We start from the raw sequence: 18,756 nt of genomic DNA on the forward strand, positions 1-18,756 counted from the left end.
TCATGAAATTCACAAAGACAAGCATATTATAAACAGCTCAAGGACTCAATTCCGCAAGTACTTACTACCACGAGTAGCACTTGCCACAGTGGTGAACAATGCCTTTGCCTTCAATGGAACTACTTGCTGTAGTAAATGCCGCACTTGGTAGCATGTGTTTGCAAGATCAAGACTTGAAGAAGGAGGCAAACTAATAAATACTTCAACAAAGGCATTAAACGCAGCAGAAAGCTGAATAAACCATTATATGAACTAAATGTGTGAAGAAAAAAATCTTTTACTGAGAAACGTAGCTTAGCATTAACTGTTAAAATACACAGAGTTTATTGTTCTACTATAAATATTTTTAAAATCATTTGTCTTGTAAATTCTCTGTCAAATAAAGGGTAGGTATAGGTGTGTTCTAGTATATTGTTTCAAGTTTATTTATCTAGAGTTGGCTTTATTTTAGCTCTGCAATCTTGGAGCAAAAACCAGAGTGAGTGCCAGATCAAACAAGTTCAGAAGTACAAATGGAGGACTGGTCAAAAGGTAAGGACTTTTAAGGTGTTAATGCGTAACCCCAGGTGATGTACCAGTGCTAGGTACTGACTGGAATGTATTTGTTCTTGCCGATATATTGAAGTGACTTTTTTTTCCCAATCATTTTGCTCTGCCTCTTGGAAACAATTGGGGTGAAAGAAAAGCAGCTGCAAGATTACATCTTTTAAAATCGAATTTTAAAACTTCCATGAAAGAAAAAATGTGTAAATCTTCAACCAGTGTAGTTTTTTGTAGTTTACTGTAGCTTTTCTGCATTTTGCAATGTTAAGGGACTTCAGTTAAACTCTCAGTTGTGATATTCAGCATTATTATGACTTATGTGTATTACTGTAGTGCTAAGGAATCCTAGTCATGGACTGGGATCTCATTGTGCTAGGCACTGTGCAAACACAGAACAAAAAGATAGTCCTCGCCCCCAAAGTGCCATTACTTTCTAACTTAGTTTTTTCACGAATGTAATAAAAAAAAATTTATCTTAAAATTAAGAGTCATGGTATTTTTTCTGTTATTCAGACCCTCGTGGTGCGAATCAAAATCTTGTTATTAATATTAAATAATTTCTTAATATTACTTTAGTTCAAATCTCATGACTGTAGCATTTGATCCAGCAATGTGCGGTGTCTCCCCTGTTGACTTCAATGGGGGTTTGAGAGCACTTGGCACCTTGTTAGGGGTTGGGGCTCTTAGAATATGTCTACACTACAGCTGTGAGGTGTGAGTCCCAGCACAGATAGCCAGACTTGCAATAGTTCAGCTTAAATTAGCATGCTAAAAATAGCAGGGTGGATGTTGCTATGCTGGCAGGGGCTTGGGCTCACCGACCAAGCTTGGACCCAAGGGGTCGGGCGGTCTTGGACTCCAGGGGCTAGCACAAGCCACTGCCATTGCCGCAACGTCCACACTGCTATTTCTAGCATGTTAGTTCTAGCTGAGGTAGTGCAAGTCTTCCAGCTGCAACGGTGACATCCTGATTGGGATGGGGAAGAGTCATCTTATATTGGAAAGAACCAAAGGAGTTCTCAGGTATGTCTTTTCAGTGGTGATAGAGAGTTCTGTGGGAGAGGGGTATCTCATGGGGGAACTGCATGAGAATTAAGTGTCTAAGGTGGTATCACATGAATGGGCTAGATCCTTTGTAGGAATAGAATGCCTAAGGGGTCTAATGGAGAGATGGTAAGTCATGAAGTGTCCCATATATCTTGAAGAAAGGAAAGGATGTGGGAGGTAGAGCCCAAGTGTTTCATGGAAGAAAGGTGCTCACAGGGAAATGACCATTACTATGGGCATAGAGATAGGGTTGGGAAGAGTGGGGCAGAGAAGAATCAGGCCACTAATGGCCTCAACCACAAAGACCTCTGCTATGGTAGCCCCTAGTGGCACCTCATGTATCTGTGACCCAAACTTTCACCTCCCCACTGTTTCTCCAAAGAGAATAAATTTCAAATATGCCATAAAACCAGTCTTGCATTTGCAAGGCAAGGCAGAGAAAGCATTCGTTTTCTTTTGGGGGAGGGGACTTGCTTCTTACTGGTTTGGAGATTCATAATTTTCTAGAAGTGATACTGTATGTAAAAACAATCTACAGGCATATTTTAATCCCCATAATGTAGAATGCCTGCTGAGGTAGATGAAAAATATTTCTGAATCAAATACTTACGAAATAATCTCAGTGCAGTAGCTAAGTGGAAAACTGGAGAACTGGTCTTTCACTATACTATGTTTTCAATTTTATGTAGCTAATTCAAATGTAGTACCTTTAGACCTTTAGGGGTCAGCATACCCTAAGAAAGGTTCAAAAGGTTAACTGTTCCAAAGGAGCTAACAATGAGTACCTTAAATTCACTGTGCATTAAACATTTCCTGTCAAATTTCAAGAAATGGTATTAATTTCATAGCTTACAGAATCTTTAAAAAACCTGCTGGCTATTTAATGAGTTCCATTAATTTGAAATCACTTCTGATGAAAGGATTTCAAAGTTTTATATTGCTTAGGAAAGGACATTATTTCATGCAAATGTTTATGTATTTGTTGGTTCAATAAAAGATATTATCTAACTTTATGAAATATTGAAGATGAAAGCATGCATAGCATAACATAGAATTAAGTTGTAATTAGTAATTTACAAATCGTATGATTCTTATTCACTTGTATCCATAGGAAAGTTAAGAAAGAGGTACTTGCTATTAACAGTGTTAATAGTTTTGATGTTGTGATTTACTGAGATTGTTGGGCATACAGGGGTCTTTGTCATCACTTTGGTTTAAATTGAAAAACAATATTAATTCAAACAAATAACTCACTGAAACTGTTTTCCAGTACTAAGAGCCTAGATACTTTACTGGTGTAATTGGCCTGGTTGCCATCTTGGTAACAGGTAAAGGCCTTTTATGTAACCAAGGTGAACATCTGATTTTTTTGGATGACCCACTACATCCAAAATGACTTCAAGTGTTCTCCCTGAATAATTAAAGTAAAAACTTGCCATTGTTTGTGTCCCTCAATCCTCCATGCTGTCCGCTTAGCTGTTTTTCCTTCCTGCATTGGATACTATACTGCCTCCAATATTCCCCTCCACATAGGTTGCTTCTAGAAATAGCTCCTAATGACAATTTCTGATTCAGAACCTGTTTTACAGCATAAGCAAATACCATTAGGCATGGCTGAGGTTAAATTCATGTGGTCAGAAGAAACTCAACCAAACAAAGAGATTGGAAAGATAAGTTATTACCTCTGGAGAAATAGCAGTTTTAATTACATGGTACATTGGGTAATTTGTTTATGAATTCCAGAAAATAAAACATTTGAGAGAGCAGTTTAAGAAGCACACCGTATTTTAAATTTGTTTTGGAATTCAGTCAGTCTTTGAAACCTCCATACTGTTTGGATTATAAATGTCTTCATGAATTGAAGACATGCTTTTGCCTCTGTTCGTAGGTATTAGAAAGGGTTAAAAACTAGTCTGTGTGTAAGGATTACCATTTTGGTCTTGGGTCTAATTTAAATTTACTGTTTATGTCCACAGGACCTCGTTTTTAATAGAGGGATAGTGGTTTCTCACATATTTCTCTCAAGTATTCTTAGATGGAATGGTTTAGGATCATTGGCAGCTGGCCAGTGAAAACTGTTTCATTTCCAGATGAAATGCTCAGATTCCAAGCCCGAAAGCATGGGACTAAGGTCTATTCTAAAAAGAAATTTAATCTGATGAATGTATGTATAAAGTCTGCACGAAAATTAAAAGAAGTTGGAAATTGGGATGTAAAACTTTTATCTGGTGATGGCCTAAATGTGTGGCAAAGCACCAAAATATGGAGAACACACAAATATAAATAAATAAAAGCAGATGAGGAGGCTTGGAACAGCATTGGCTCTTTTTAGGTATATAGGTTTCTATGAACTAAACTTCAAGATTCAATATTTTTATACCAACTCACAGGAAATAGCAGGATTTGGAAAAATGGCAGGTAAATTTACTTGGAGGTAAATTTGTGTTTGAATTGAGTGATGTCCAATATGAAGAGCTATATTTGAAAGGTGTACTTGAAGGGTTGAGGGGATGTTTCATTGCTAACTACAAATATGTTTGCATTTGTTATACTTTTTGCATTTGTGATCTTTTTGTCTATGTTGTGTTTTTGTGTGTGAATTTATTTGATTTAAGGAAAGGAGGGTGATAATCCTTCTTGGATACATAAGGTAAATTTTGATCTCTTAACCAAAAATGACGAGAGATATTCTGTCACTGAGTCCAAACTGGAGAAAATGATCATGACGATCTGATTGCTGTGCATCTAGAATTACTAACTTTGTAAAAGTAGGTAACTTAATTTGTCCTTTTTTTGTTGCTTTTAAAAGTGGCAAAATGGTTTGTTCACTTAATGGGCCAAATATTTACAAAGCCTATGGTTTTTGCTTTTGTTTTTTAGTTTGGATTTTTTTTTTTTTTTAGATTACATTTTATTATTGGAAGAACTGAATTTCAAATAGGCACAAATAGTCACCAGACCAACAACTTCTTTTGCCCCATATGATTACATAGTAAAAAAAAAATTAGTATGAGAGTCAAGTTACCAGCATTGTGTTATTCAAACAACCCTGGAGTTTAAATTCTTTAGGGGATGGAATTGTCTTTTAGTAAGTGTGTGTACAGTATTCAGCATAATGAGGGCCTGATCCCTGATTTGGATGTGTAGGTGCTACTATAAAGTAAATAATAACTCACTCATTTATTTTATTTGTGAGAGTGCCCAAAAAGTATCCAAAGTTTTCACTGCTGTTTTCTATATTTTCTATATTCAGATTCTGACTATTTGTATTTAAAACTTTATTTTAAAACAAATTATGATCCCAGCTGGAATCTTGCATGCCCAGTTTCTTTCTGGAGAAGGAGTTATGAGCACAAAGTTTATAAGTCCTGAAAATAGGAGTTTTTAATCAACACCTTCAACCATAGTTATATAAATATCGCAGAATAAGATCAGTAATACAGTTCCCTCTCATTTTACATGTTAGGGGTAGATTGCATAGTGAGCTAACGAACTAGTGTTTCAAATTCTAGCGTGGTGACAATTAAAATGAATACACTGGTTTCATCTTAGTTCCTAGACGACATTTGTCTGCTTCATAAAAAGCACTCTAATTTGTACCAAGTTTAGCATGCATGTCGCTGACTGTTGAGAGGCCCACAGTTTAATCAGGTTGTGATGATGTAGGTTGGATTTGAGTTGCATTGGCATAGCAGCGTGTGGAAATTGCCATAGAATTTACTGTGTGCTATGCTGATTCTAACTTACTATCATGTTCAAGAATTTCCCCCTTCATCCCCAGGAAAAACAGAAGCGGGGTGGGGGGAAGTAATAGACATGTGGGCCAGATTACCATAGTTAGATATATACAGTTCCTCAGATATATTTGCGTGTGCCTGGTTTATGCATTTAAATACTTAGTGTTCATGTACAGCTGCCTTGTGTGTGCACATATGTAATGTCTGTGTATTTGCTTCAGGTATTTGTACATGCATGTGAGTTATACACATGTTGGTTAGGTACCTGCAAATTTTGGTACCTAGCTTTGAAAATCTGGTTCTTTTTCCTTATGTCAGCAAAATTATGATATATATTTCAGTATATTTATAAATATGTTGTTCCATTTTATAGCATACTGAAAATGTATTAAGAAATGAAACCTCTTTAGAAATATATATCATATATTTATTGCATTTACTTCGCTTGCAAATTACTTCCATTAGTTATCAACAATCCCAGATAAATTCATTGTAATTGATATGTACAGCTACACACATTTGGAACGTAGACGTAAAATGGGATAAAAAGTTAGCCAAGACACATTTGTTGTTGATAAATAAAAAATAAATTAATAAAAAAATAAATAAAATAAATTAAATTAAATGTTTTTATTAAAAGCAAACAAACAAAACCTTCCATTTCCATGAAAGATATAGACCATGTTAGTAAGGATCTCTATCCGATTGTGGTGATTTTGTAGCATAAAGATTTTACTATGATTTATTTCTTTCTAAATGAAATGAAATGTAACATGAAGTCCTGATATAACACTGAAAAGAAATACTAAGCCACTGGGGGAAGTCTGTGCTATTCTCCTTATGTCCCTGAAACTCCCATTGCATTAGTTACGTATATAGTTAGCTGTAAATTGTCCAACAGACTGAATGTGGGTCTGAGAGCCAGGAACTGCTGAATCCAATCCCACATCTGCTATTGATTTGCAGAGTCACCTTGATCTTCTCTTAACTTCTCTGTGTCTGTTCCCCTCTCTCTGTAAAATGAGGATAGCACAAAGCTCTAAGTTGGCCATGCAATTAAAGGGATTGTTATGTGGCTGGAGTTTCTGCTGTTTGGGATGGTGAGCTTCTGCTCCACTGCCACTTAGCACTTTAGCCTTCTAATTTCCTCAATGAAGCTCTGGGGGTAAGACACGGCTTCTCATCTTCAGCCAATGCCCTAATTGGCTCAAGAGTTGACTGGGTACAGACTTGAGGTGATGCTTCTTCTTTCTCCGAAAGACACAGTGCTGCTGCACCTGTTGTGAGGAGGTGGTGACTGATGCCTCTCACTCCAAGAGTACAGTGGATGTGTGGGGGCAGAGTGGAACCACATTCAACATGCTTGGCTCAGTTCTTCTCCCTTCAAATGCTGCAGCAGGAAAAAACGCAGCCTCCTTCTGTCTCCTCCTCTCCTTCTGCCTTCAGGGAAGGGAAACCCACTCCAGTGCTTACATCAAGATAAAGGGACCCCCAAAGAGCGAGCACAGGGGGAGCAGGATAAGCAGCTTGATGTCGGAAGCAGAAGAGGCACAAGGGTCAAGAGAAAACATCACAGGTGGAGGGGGTAGAAACAGTGGGGCAACAGTGGACATAAGGAAGGAGACAAAAAAATTTCAGGTTGAGGAATGTGGAACAGGACACCACAAAAGAACCCTGGGAAGAGAGAAAGGATCTGAAGTTTGAGAGATCTAAAAATGAAAGTGAATTTAATTTTGTGGGGGAGTTGTTTTGTTCTCTTTGATTGTTAGACTTCTAGCCACACTAAATGACTGTCTGTCTGACTGAACTCACATATTATCTGATCTGCCCTCCAAAAACAACCTTCCCTCCCCCTTCAGCCACTCAGTCCCCACCCCGTAAACTTTAAATCACTAAATTGGAAACTGTTTGCATGTGTGTTGGATGGAGCATGGGGGCTGTAAGAGTCTCCCTAACTGTTCCCCACCAAATACAAAGTTAAAGCTCTGCAACATTTACCTAACTCAGAGCAATGTTGTGAAGATTGTTGTTAATGATTATACAATTAATTGAAAACTCAGTGCTTTATAAGTACCACACATTTATTATTTGGTTAAAGGGTGGGGTGAATGCACCTCTTAAAATATTTCACTTTGTATCATTTTGGTCTTTAAAATTGGGGGTACCGCTAACTTTAAAAAGACTTTAAATGTGCATTCACGGTAGTGGCAGTTATTACCACAGCCATCTTTTATACTATGCCTCAGAATCAGCTTTAGAAGAACTATCACAGGTACAAGAAGAATTGCTTGTTTCCTTCTTTAGAAACCTTCACTGCTAGTATTTTATTATCAACTAGTATGAGGCTTAAATCCAGAACAGGCCTGCATTAGCACAGGTAAGATGAGCAAAGACATAACAAAAAATTTCATTAAAAAACAGCCCTTGTTCTCTGGGGAGTGCATAGGAGACTAGCGTCAGAGACTTCACCTGCATCTTTAATAGGCCATTTGCTCTGAATGATTTTTATTGGCATTTTATTGCCAAAAGTGACCTTTCCTTTCTTTTTTATTAATGGTGGACACCTAAAATTAAAAGAAATCTTTAAAGGAAAAGTAATTTAAAGAGTAGTTTGTTTTTGTTTTGTTCAGAATTTTGAATACAATAGAACTTTAATTATCCAAATGTGATGGGAAATGTTGAATATATTGGTTAATACAGAGAATTTTCAGTGTACTTAATGACCCTGCTGTAGATAAAAGGGAATTGTGAATAATCAAGATTTAGCTAATTGAGTTGGTCATATATAAATTGTAATTGTCTGGTATCACAAAAACAGCAGGAAAATGAGATGGGAAGGTTTAATTTATCCCATTTATGTTTTCAGTTGTTCTAGAAAACATAAATACTAGTGTGCATGAATAAAACTCTGCCAGTCACTGTGTTTGGAAATTATGTAATAACTCGGTATAGTCTGTAATGATATCCTGAAACCCTGTATTTAAACTAACCTGAATTACAATGAGAGATAAACAGAATATTTACCCATCCCTTATGAGCTGCTGCTGATATGTAAATTTATTCTTCTACTTTGCACAAATATACTTTTGAGCTACTGCTTAAACACTTCAAGGTCCTTAGCCAAACAGTTTTAATGATGCCTCCAATATTATGAAAGTGTGACATTTGATGAATGCCTTGTATAGTTGTGATATCGGGGAAAGTGTAAACAAAAAACGCACATAAAGTCATCGTGCAACACCTAGATAATTTATAATTTTACTGTTTATATCCATCTTGACATTTTTTATCTGCCAAAGGCAGGTTTCATTTGGAATCTTAATCTGAGATTTATTTGGTGGATCTGGAAGTCATAGCTAGAGTTCCCACAGGAAATGGTCCATCTACCAACAGATTAAATGGCAGTCCTGCAGTTGTTAAGGGAGCTCTGCATTTAACACACATGCATACTCATTCAGTCAGCACTGTGGAGAAAAATTAAAGTAGTAACCCAGGTTTAGGAACAATGTAGCTAAAAAGTCCCATATTTGCTGAATGACAAAGGGTTATATAGCAGCATTTCATTTTATTATTCGTGCTTGAATTTCTTGTTTGCTTTGTTGAGTCTGCTGACGAATACTAATAAATGCCTGCAACAATCCAGACGAGAGATGCCTGGCAACAAAGCTATGCGGTGGACCTCCCTGATCTTCTCCAGTTCACAACCTGACCTTTTGAAAAATTGGCTGGGCTAAGCTGCAGAATTTGGGTGTAATGGTTATTGTTAACTCCAGCTTTAGGATTTATTAATTTGTGTGATCAAGACTTACCTATACTTCAAAGTTTCAAAAGACCAAACACAATCATCCATCCATTAGAACTAACATTGTGTTTCAGTGAATCCCACTTAGTGTCTGACTAGAGATTCTGCTATTTTGATGTGTTCAGAATCTAAAAATGCTTTTAGAGTAAGAAAGAAACCAATCCAACAAAAATCGTGTTTCTTCTCAGATGTTAGTATTTTTTTTAAAAAATGTTAATTGCAAAATGAGAATGGAATGCCAAAGGAAGTATGTCATATTTACCCATTAATAATTGCACCGTGATTACCTGCAGTGAATACCAAATAATGATAGTGTAATTTTGATACATCTTTAAAATAAATGCTCAGTCTTGTAAATATTTAAGTCTTCACATTTATTTTAGCATTTTGGATGCAAAGAAAGATAGTAAAAGGCTAATAATGAGAGAGAGAGAGAGAGAGAGAGAGAGAGAGAATATAATAGCTAAAATAACCAGCGTCCTTAGAGAACTGTAAAAATTGCCATTCTGCCAGAATAACTCCAACTCTTAAGCTCTCTCAATTTCTTTCTTTCTAAAGGATGTTGCCTGGCTTCCAAACAAGTACAGGTGAAATAAAGAAGCATTCAAAGTAACACAGATGTCCTTCTTTAAATTGCTTACAGAGAAGGAATTCGGTGTTCTCTTTAGATTCCATCAAGATTTAAAGAAATGAACCATTAAACTTTGAGTTTTGTCTATATTCTAGCAGCCAAAGGACATCTGACTTTTTCAAAAGTAAATTTTAAAGTTTTTTTAATCATGTGAAATAAGTGACATTTCGGAATAAAACTTATACAAGTTTTGCTCTGTGAACTATTAGCAAAAAACTTTCTTGCTTAATTTCCAATAACAAGGATTTCTGTCCATTTCATCACCATTTTGGACTCTTTGAAAATGCAAACCAAAACCAGAAAAGCCCCAGCTCTTAAACTGCAGTGCTGTACTAATGCAACTGTCTGTCAAAGCAGTTTTCAGAGTTGAAAAGTTATACGTTTGAGAATTACAATTTCATTTTAATTAAGAGGACAATTATTTTTACACAAACCGTTAAAAATTATAAAAAAGTTTGTAAATGTGTCTCTAGGGTTTTTTGTGTGAGATCATATTGTGATCTGGCATGTTAATGAAAGTTATGACCATCCTGAGTTTTGGAAGAATACCACTATAATTATTTGAATTTCCTCTTTATTCCTTGATAGGGAAACATTATTCCACATTCACTGTTTAAAAAAAATCATTATTCTTTGACTCCATTTTGTTGTTTCTCTTAGGGTCCTAATGAAGCCAATGAAAAAGAAAAGAGAAACTTAAGAAAAGAGTTTCTATATGGCACCAGATTTAGAAGGGGGCAAGGAGAAGGGCCAGTAATGAGGTAGTGGATAGAGCACTGGAGTGGAATTCAAAACACCTGGGTTCTATGCCCATTTTTGCCATGGGTATGTGGATGACAGTGGGCAAGTCTCACTTCATGTCTTTGTGACCCAGTTAACACATCTGGAAATGGGGATGAGACTGACCTTCTTCGATGCAAGGGCTTTGATTTCTACTGATGAAAAGTGCTAAGAGCTAGGTGGCATTATTATTAATGGGTCCCTGTCACAGAGTGACTCGCCCTTTCAGGGGAGTCAGGGCCAGCCTCACTTGTGATCTGCCCAGCTGATCTTGATGGGCTAAGGATCAAATGACCCTGTTCAATTAGGGACCCAGCTGGGAAGGAGTCAGAGGAATGAGGAATCTACAAAGAGTGAGATAGAGCTCAGTTAGTGAGGGGAGCTGGCTCCTCTGACAGACCCTGGAGAAGGGCAACTCCTAAGCAAGTGGCTTGGAGGAGGAATGAGTAGCAACAAGAGGGAGATTATGGTCAACTCTGAAGCGAGATGGACTAAGAGAGATAAAGAGGAAAAATCTTGTATCTGGGTTGAAGGTTTTGCCTAAGTTGTATTTTTGGAGAATAAAACTATGCTTGAATAAAGACCCTAGGTGTGGCACTGAGTCCTCCATGGGCAGAGATGACAGGCCATCAACCTACAGCTTCTTAAACGTGTGTGTTTTTCAAAAGAAAACAAACACCACACTAACTCTGCCTTGCATTGTGTTTGGAGGAATTCCTTAAGAGACCCTCGCCTGTCCCAGTTAATTGCCAGAGATTTTAGGGTCTTCAGCCTAATGGGGCTCTCTTCTCTGTGTCTTGCAACTGTTGTGAATCAGGTGACTGTCTTCAGGCCTTGTGGCCTGTTCAGTCTTTACCAGGCTGACAATTAGGGACAGATGAGGGAATAGGGATATACTGCACCTGTGCTGCACTTTCCCTGATGTAATTCTCAAGGGCCTGGCTGTCATTTGTGGAAGTCAGGCTACGTGAAGTTACAGAAAGGGGAAGGGATTCAATTAAGTGTTACATTGAGTGTGATCTGAGCCCCCGGATGTCCCTAAACTTCTGTGGCTGCAGATTCCAGCCTCCCCATGGAGCTGCTCTGAACTCTGCACAGGTGATGCTATTAGGCCTCATATGGAGTCCTTGTAAAAAGCATATTAAGATCCATTCAGATAGTCCTGACACAAGGAAAATACTTAATAGGGCCTAATTAAAAGATTGAGTGTCAATGAAGGACAGTTGCAAGATAATAGCCTGATGCTCCTAGACTAATGCCAAGTTTAGACACTCAATACTATGACTATTAGGTCAATAAAACGATCAACTTAGGTCAGTCTATGTTAAAAACCCCAGGCTGAGGTAACCTGAGGCTTTTATTTTGAAAATGGGAGCTGTTGATCCTGTAGCAATATTCTGTATTAAATGCTTGAGCCAGCTGTTACAATTTTGCCAAACAGAAGTTGGAATTACTTCCATTATCTACTTGCACTGAATTTCCCAAGTCCTTCTCCATCTTCTCACTAATTTATTTGGGCTAAATCTTGAAGACTTCTGGTTTGCAGACACGTAAAGGACAACATCATTGAGAAAGAAGCATGTCAACTGAGTAGGGGAGGTCAAAAAGTAGTAGAAGCTCGTTGCCAAGGTACTTTGCAACCTCATACATGCTGCATTTGTGATGACCCTAATGGGAATGAGGGAGGAGAAAGCAGGCATATGTAGATCCTTGAATACAGCCCAAACAATCCCGCCTCTCCCCACCTACACCAAGCAACATGAGTAGATTCTTTCCCTCAGTGTCATTTTGCTTCACTGCATGTTTATTCAAGTAAAACTCTTCTATATGGGCTTTACCCTCCTTTTCAGGATATAGGACCTCTAGTCGGGAAGGGGGTGAGCAGTTTAGCAACCTGGTTCTTCTTCGACATGTGTTGTTCACGTCCATTCCACATTAGGTGTGCGCGCCCTGCGTGCATGGACGTCAGAAACTTTTTCTCTTAGCGGCTCCCGTTGGATCGGCAGGGGAGCCCGCCAGAGCAGCGCCTCCACACTGGTGCATATATATACCCCTGCCGACCCGACCCCCCTTCAGTTCCTTCTTACCGTCTGTGGCGATGTTGGGACAACTCTTCTCTCGCTTGCAAGTGATCCCTTAGCACAGTTGTAACAGAAATTAGTAGTTAGCACTTCTTAATAGTGGATAGTTAAGTTTCTTTTGTTTTAGGTGTCTGGAAGTTGTTTCCAGCACCAGCCCTGTGCTGCAGGGCATGCTGCAGGCCCAAGGGTTTACGGCTTGTGCCACTTGCCACAAGCCTATGTCGATCAGTGATCCCCACGACTCTTATCTCCATTGTTTGGGGGAAGCGCACCACACTGGGTGCTGTAAAATCTGTAAGGCCTTTAAGCCAAAAACTAAGAAAGAGAGAGACTTTTGCCTCAAGCAGTTGCTCATGGAGGCCGCGCTACAACCTGTGGCCTCGGACCAGCCGGTTTCGGTGCCGGTGTCCTTGGTGCAGAGTGCCCCGGCATCAATCCATGATCTGGTACCAGTGGGGCACCGAAACAACAGGACAAGCCCAGGCAGCGCTCGACCTCTCCAGTACGGTCGAAGGGGCAGCCGAAAGGTAACAGAGGGCGCTCCCAACATAAGAAGGCGGCGCCTCCCAAGGAACAGAGCACTCAAAAGGGCAGTGCGGCCCCAGGACATGCACTGGTGGCTCCGGCGCCGCAGAGCCATCGAGCCCCGGGCTAAGTGGGTCGAGCGCAGAAGAAGGTTTGGAGGACATCCTAGAACAGCCCTCCACCAGACACCTTTGAGGTGGCAAAAGACCACCCGCCCTGGCAAGGAGCAGCCTCCGGCGCCATCGCCAAGGGTGCCGTCCAGAGGCAAGCTGGCAACGGTGCGCCGCTCGAGGTCACCTCCCCGGCACCGCTCATGGCACCGGTCCCGGTGGACTCCCAGCCTCTGTGGACTCCCAGCTACCTTTGACTCAGCGCGACTCGGTGGCACCGGAACCAAGCCAGCGCATGGCACCAGCTTCCCCGGTGCACCGCTCCCCGGCACCACCACTAAGCCGGCACCAAGGGGACATAAGGCTGCAATCCCCAGCCCCGGGTAGAAGGCAGCGATCCCGGTTCCAAGAGCATCGGTACCGATCCCGGTCAGGGAGAAGCCGCTCTCCAGCCCCCTGACAGCACCGTGCCACGGCACCGCCTTGGCCTTCGAGATCGGCCTCCTCGGAATCCGAGGTCAACTCAGGCTACTCCAGCTACGCCCACAGAGCACCAGCTAGCAGGGAGCCCCAGACCGCGTGGCATCCCCAATGGGGACCGCCAGGACAATGGCCCTTTAGAACACCCTAGCCCTATCATCAGAAGCAAGGGACCTCCTCCAGACCTTCGAGGTCTGGCTATTTGGTGCACCAGTCCCAGTCCCCATGCAGACACCCCTCCGTGCCCAAGGAGACTAGGGTATCTAGGCCGCCAGACGCTTCTCCCGAACACCGGCGAGCGGAAGTGGCACCAAGCCCGGGGCCGTCCTGGGGACAATTTACCCGACATATGATGAAGGGCAGGAAGAACAAACGGAAGAGGCTCAGCAGGCCGTCACCGCCTCATCATCCCCAGACGAGGCTGTGGCGGGCATGGCGGGCATGGCAGTGTCAGGGCCTCCCCTGATCGACCACAGGGCAGTTCAGGAGCTGCTCCACAGGGTCGCACAAAATTTGGACCTACAGGCGGAGGAAATGGTGGAGCAGGAGGATCCTATGGTGGACATACTAAGCCCTGAACGTCCCTCCAGAATTGTGCTCCCACTCATAAAGACCATCCAGTCTAACTACAAGACGGTCTGGCAAACCCCAGCCTCCAGCGCACCAGAGGCAAACGGGGTGGAGAGGAAGTACTTCGCCCCTTCGAGGGATACAACTTCCTTTTTATCATCCTGGTCATCTCAGCCGTGAACGAACGGGAGCGTCATGGCCAGTAAGCCCCGGCCCCCAAGGCCAAGGAGGCTAAACGTTTGGACCTCTTAGTCAGGAAGGTCTATTCCTGTGTGGGCCTCCAATTACGGATTGTGAACCAACAGGCGATCCTAAACAGGCACAATTTTAATTCCTGGGCAGCAGTTTCCAAATTTAAAGACTCATTGCCCCAGGGCTCTCAGCCTGAGTTCACGGCCCTCATAGAAGAGGGAAAAGCAGTTGCCAAGACCTCTTTACAAGCCTCTCTGGACTCAGCAGACGCAGCAGCCAGAACAGTTGCCTCAGGTGTGGTGATGAGGCATTCGGCGTGGCTTCAGGCTTCGGGCCTTCCGCCGGAGGTCCAGAACACCATCCAGGACCTCCCCTTCGAAGGGTCTGGCCTCTTTTCCGACCAGACGGATGCCAGGCTGCATAGCCTTAAAGACTCTCGGGCAACCCTCAAGTCGTTAGGCATGCACACCCCGGCAACTCAGAGGAAGCCATTCAGGCCCCAATTGTCGCAACAACGGCAGTACCAGCCCCACCCTAGGAGGGGCAGAGACAACAGGCGCAGGTGGAATAACACACCTAGTCAAGGCCAGGGCCAAGGCAAGCCCCAGCCTGGCAGCAAGCAGGGGTTTTGAAGGTGCGCTTGAGGACAGCGTACCAACCCAGCTCCCGGATCCTTCCCCATGTTTCTCGGACCACTTGTCCCACTTCTACCAGGCGTGGTCCCGTATAATGTCGGACCGTTGGGTCTTATGCAAGTTACAAATGGGTTACATGCTGCAGTTCTCCTCCTTCCCACCCTCCTTTCCCCTCCCTCTTCAGGGACCCTTCTCACAAGCAACTCCTTATGCAGGAGATACAGTTGTTCCTAGAGGCGGGGGCAGTGGAGGAAGTCCCTTGGGAATTAAGGGGAAAGGGGTTTTACTCCCTCTACTTTCTCATCCCAAAGGCAAAGGGGGGCCTTTGGCCCATTTTAGACCTTCGCAGGCTCAACAAGTTCTTAGTCAAGGTCCGCTTCTGTATGGTCTCCCTAGGCACTATTATCCCATTCCTGGATCCGGGGGATTGGTATGCTACCCTCGATATGAAAGATGCCTACTTTCACATCGCTATTCACCCCGCTCACCGGCGGTTCCTATGATTCACCATAAACCAGCACCATTACCAGTTCACAGTCCTCCCATTCGGCATGGCGGCAGCCCCCCACATCTTCACAAAGTGCATGTCAGTAGTGGCAGCCTTCCTGTGAAAGAGGAGAATACAGGTATACCCATCCCATACCTAGACGATTGGCTTCTCTCGTGGGTCGGTCCAAAGAGGAGGTCTGCTCCCATGTGATGGTGGCCCTAGATGCATTCTGCAAGCTGAGTCTTCTCGTCAACGTGCCCAAGTCTTCTCTGATACCAACCCAAAGGCTGAAGTTCATCGGGGCAGTGCTGGACTCGGTGCAGGCCCAAGCAAGCTTTCCGGAATCCAGGTTCCTGGTCATCCAGCGGGTCATAGACTCGATGCTAAGATTCCTCACTACCATGGCCAGATGCTGCCTCCAGCTCCTAGGGCACATGGCAGTGTGCACCCACGTAGTCAAATACGCTCGACTGCGGCTCAGGACTTTACAAGCGTGGCTTGCCCGATCGTATCGCTTGGGAAGAGACCTTGTCGTGACGCTTCCGGCCCAGGTGTTGGACTCCCTGCGCTGGTGGCTCAATCAGCCAGTAGTATGCGAGGGTATCCCCTTCGCCGCACTGCAGCCTGCTCTGACGCTGGTGACAGATGTGTCAGGCCTTGGCTGGGGAGCTCACTTAGGGGACCTAAGGACGCAGGGCTTGTGGTCTGAGGCCGAGATGTCGCTCCACGTCAATGTGAAGGAGCTCAGGGTGGTTCGTCTAGCCTGCCAAACCTTTCACGCTACTCTGGAAGGTCACAGCGTGACAGTTCTGACAGACAACACTACTGCCATGTTTTATATAAACAAGCAGGGCAGAGCTTGCTCCTCTCCCCTCTGCTGAGAGGCCCTTCTTCTGTGGGACTTTTCACCACAGAATCATAGAATGTCAGGGTTGGAAGGGATCTCAGGAGGTCATCTAGTCAAACCCGCTGCTCAAAACAGGACCAATCCCCAGACAGATTTTTGCCCCAGATCCCTAAATGGCCCCCTCAAGGACTGAACTCACAACCCTGGGTTTAGCAGGCCAATGCACAAACCACTGAGCTACCCCTCCCCCCATTAACCTCTTATGTGCTGGGCTGTCAGAGCTAGTCACTGAAAATTCGTGTATAGCCCGCTCCATCCATCTCATAGCGTCATATCTCCCGGGAGAACAGAACAAACTAGCGGACAGCCTCAGCAGGTCATAACAACAGTGCAAAGTGCTCCACTTAGGAAGGAAAAATCAGTTTCACACATACAGAATGGGAAGAGACTGTCTAGGAAGGAGTACGGCAGAAAGGGATCTAGGGGTTATAGTGGACCACAAACTAAATATGAGTCAACAGTGTGATGCTGTTGCAAAAAAAGCAAACGTGATTCTGGGATGTATTAACAGGTGTGTTGTGAGCAAGACACGAGAAGTCATTCTTCCGCTCTACTCTGCTCTGGTTAGGCCTCAGCTGGAGTATTGTGTCCAGTTCTGGGCACCGCATTTCAAGAAAGGTGTAGAAATTGGAGAGGGTCCAGAGAAGAGCAACAAGAATGATTAAAGGTCTTGAGAACATGACCTATGAAGGAAGGCTGAAAGAATTGGGTTTGTTTAGTTTGGAAAAGAGAAGACTGAGAGGGGACATGATAGCAGTTTTCAGGTATCTAAAAGGGTGTCATAAGGAGGAGGGAGAAAACTTGTTCCCCTTAGCCTCTAAGGATAGAACAAGAAGCAATGGGCTTAAACTGCAGCAAGGGAGGTCTAGGTTGGACATTAGGAAAGAGTTCCTAACTGTCAGGGTGGTTAAACACTGGAATAAATTGCCTAGGGAGGTTGTGGAATCTCCATCTCTGGAGATATTTAAGAGTAGGTTAGATAAATGTCTATCAGGGATGGTCTAGACAGTATTTGGTCCTGCCATGCAGGCAGGGGACTGGACTCGATGACCTCTCGAGGTCCCTTCCAGTCCTAGAATCTATGAATCTATGAATACCGCATGCACAAGTGGGGGTTTCCCCAAATGGACCTCTTTGCCACCAAGGACAACAGCCAATGTCCACGGTTTTGCTCGTTCCAGAACCACAGTCCGGGCTCAGTCGCAGACGCTTTCGTGATCCCTTGGAGCAGGAGTCTGAAGTACGCCTTCCCTCCGCTCCCACTCATCCACAGAGTCCTCCTCAGAGTTCACAGGAACCAGGCGATTATAATTTTGATGGCCTCAGCCTGGCCCCGGCAGGACTAGTTTACAATCCTGCTAGAGCTGTCAGTGGCCACTCCGATTGCCCTGCCCCTACACCGGGACCTCATCACACAGGACAGAGGGTGCCTGCTCCACCCGGGTCTGCAGTCTCTGCACCTCATGGCGGGGAAGCTCTCTGGCTAAACGCTATGGAGAGCCAGTGCTCTCTTCCGGTACTACAAATTCTCCTTAGCAGGGCGGCCTACCTAGCTGAGTGGAAAAGATTTTCCTGCTGGTGTGAGCCTAAGCAGATACAGCCACTCCAGGCCACTATTCTAGTTGTCCTAGAATACCTCCTGCAGCTCTGGCAGCAGGGTCTCGCTCCTTCCTCAATCAGGGTGCATCTAGCTGCCATTTCAGCATTCTGCCCCGGGGGAATCTGGATGCTCTGTGTTCTCTAACCACATGGTGGTGCAGTTCCTCAAGGGACTGGAGAGAGTGTTCCCCTACTCATGCCCACTGCAACCTTAATCTGGTCCTTTCCAAGCTTATGGGGCCCCCGTTCGAGCTCCTGGCCTCTTGCTCTCTCCTGCACCTCTCCTGGAAAGTGGCATTCCTGGTGACCATTACATCGACTAGGGGGGTGTCCGAGTTACGAGCCCTAACCTCGGAGCCTCCTTATACAGTTTTCTATAGGGACAAAGTGCAACTCAGGCCACACCCAAAATTCCTCCCTAAGGTAGTCTCACAATTCCATATGGGCCAGGACATTTGTTTACCAGTGATCTTTCCTAAACCACACACGGACCTGAGTCACCGTAGCCTGCACACTCTGGATGTCCGAAGGGCCCTGGCATTCTATTTGGGGAAATCCGGACATTTACAAATTCCCCCCCGGACGCTATTTTTAACTCAAAAAAGCCGGACATGTCTGGCAGAATCC

At 43.4% G+C, this 18,756-nt stretch overlaps 1 protein-coding gene across 4 annotated transcripts in view; it reads left to right on the top strand.

The window, feature by feature from the left end:
* The window catches only part of MIPOL1 (mirror-image polydactyly 1), a 290,887-nt gene that overhangs the window by 47,426 nt on the left and 224,705 nt on the right, over positions 1–18,756 (top strand). For all 4 annotated transcript variants that reach the window (XM_054025828.1, XM_054025829.1, XM_054025825.1 and 1 more), the window contains one exon: positions 452–531. In XM_054025828.1, the coding sequence (XP_053881803.1) occupies positions 513–531 (19 nt within the window). In that variant the 5' untranslated portion in view covers positions 452–512. The remainder of the gene's footprint in view (positions 1–451; positions 532–18,756) is intronic.

The sequence above is a fragment of the Malaclemys terrapin genome, chromosome 4 (genome assembly GCF_027887155.1).
Source record: "Malaclemys terrapin pileata isolate rMalTer1 chromosome 4, rMalTer1.hap1, whole genome shotgun sequence".
Taxonomy (NCBI): domain Eukaryota; kingdom Metazoa; phylum Chordata; order Testudines; family Emydidae; genus Malaclemys; species Malaclemys terrapin.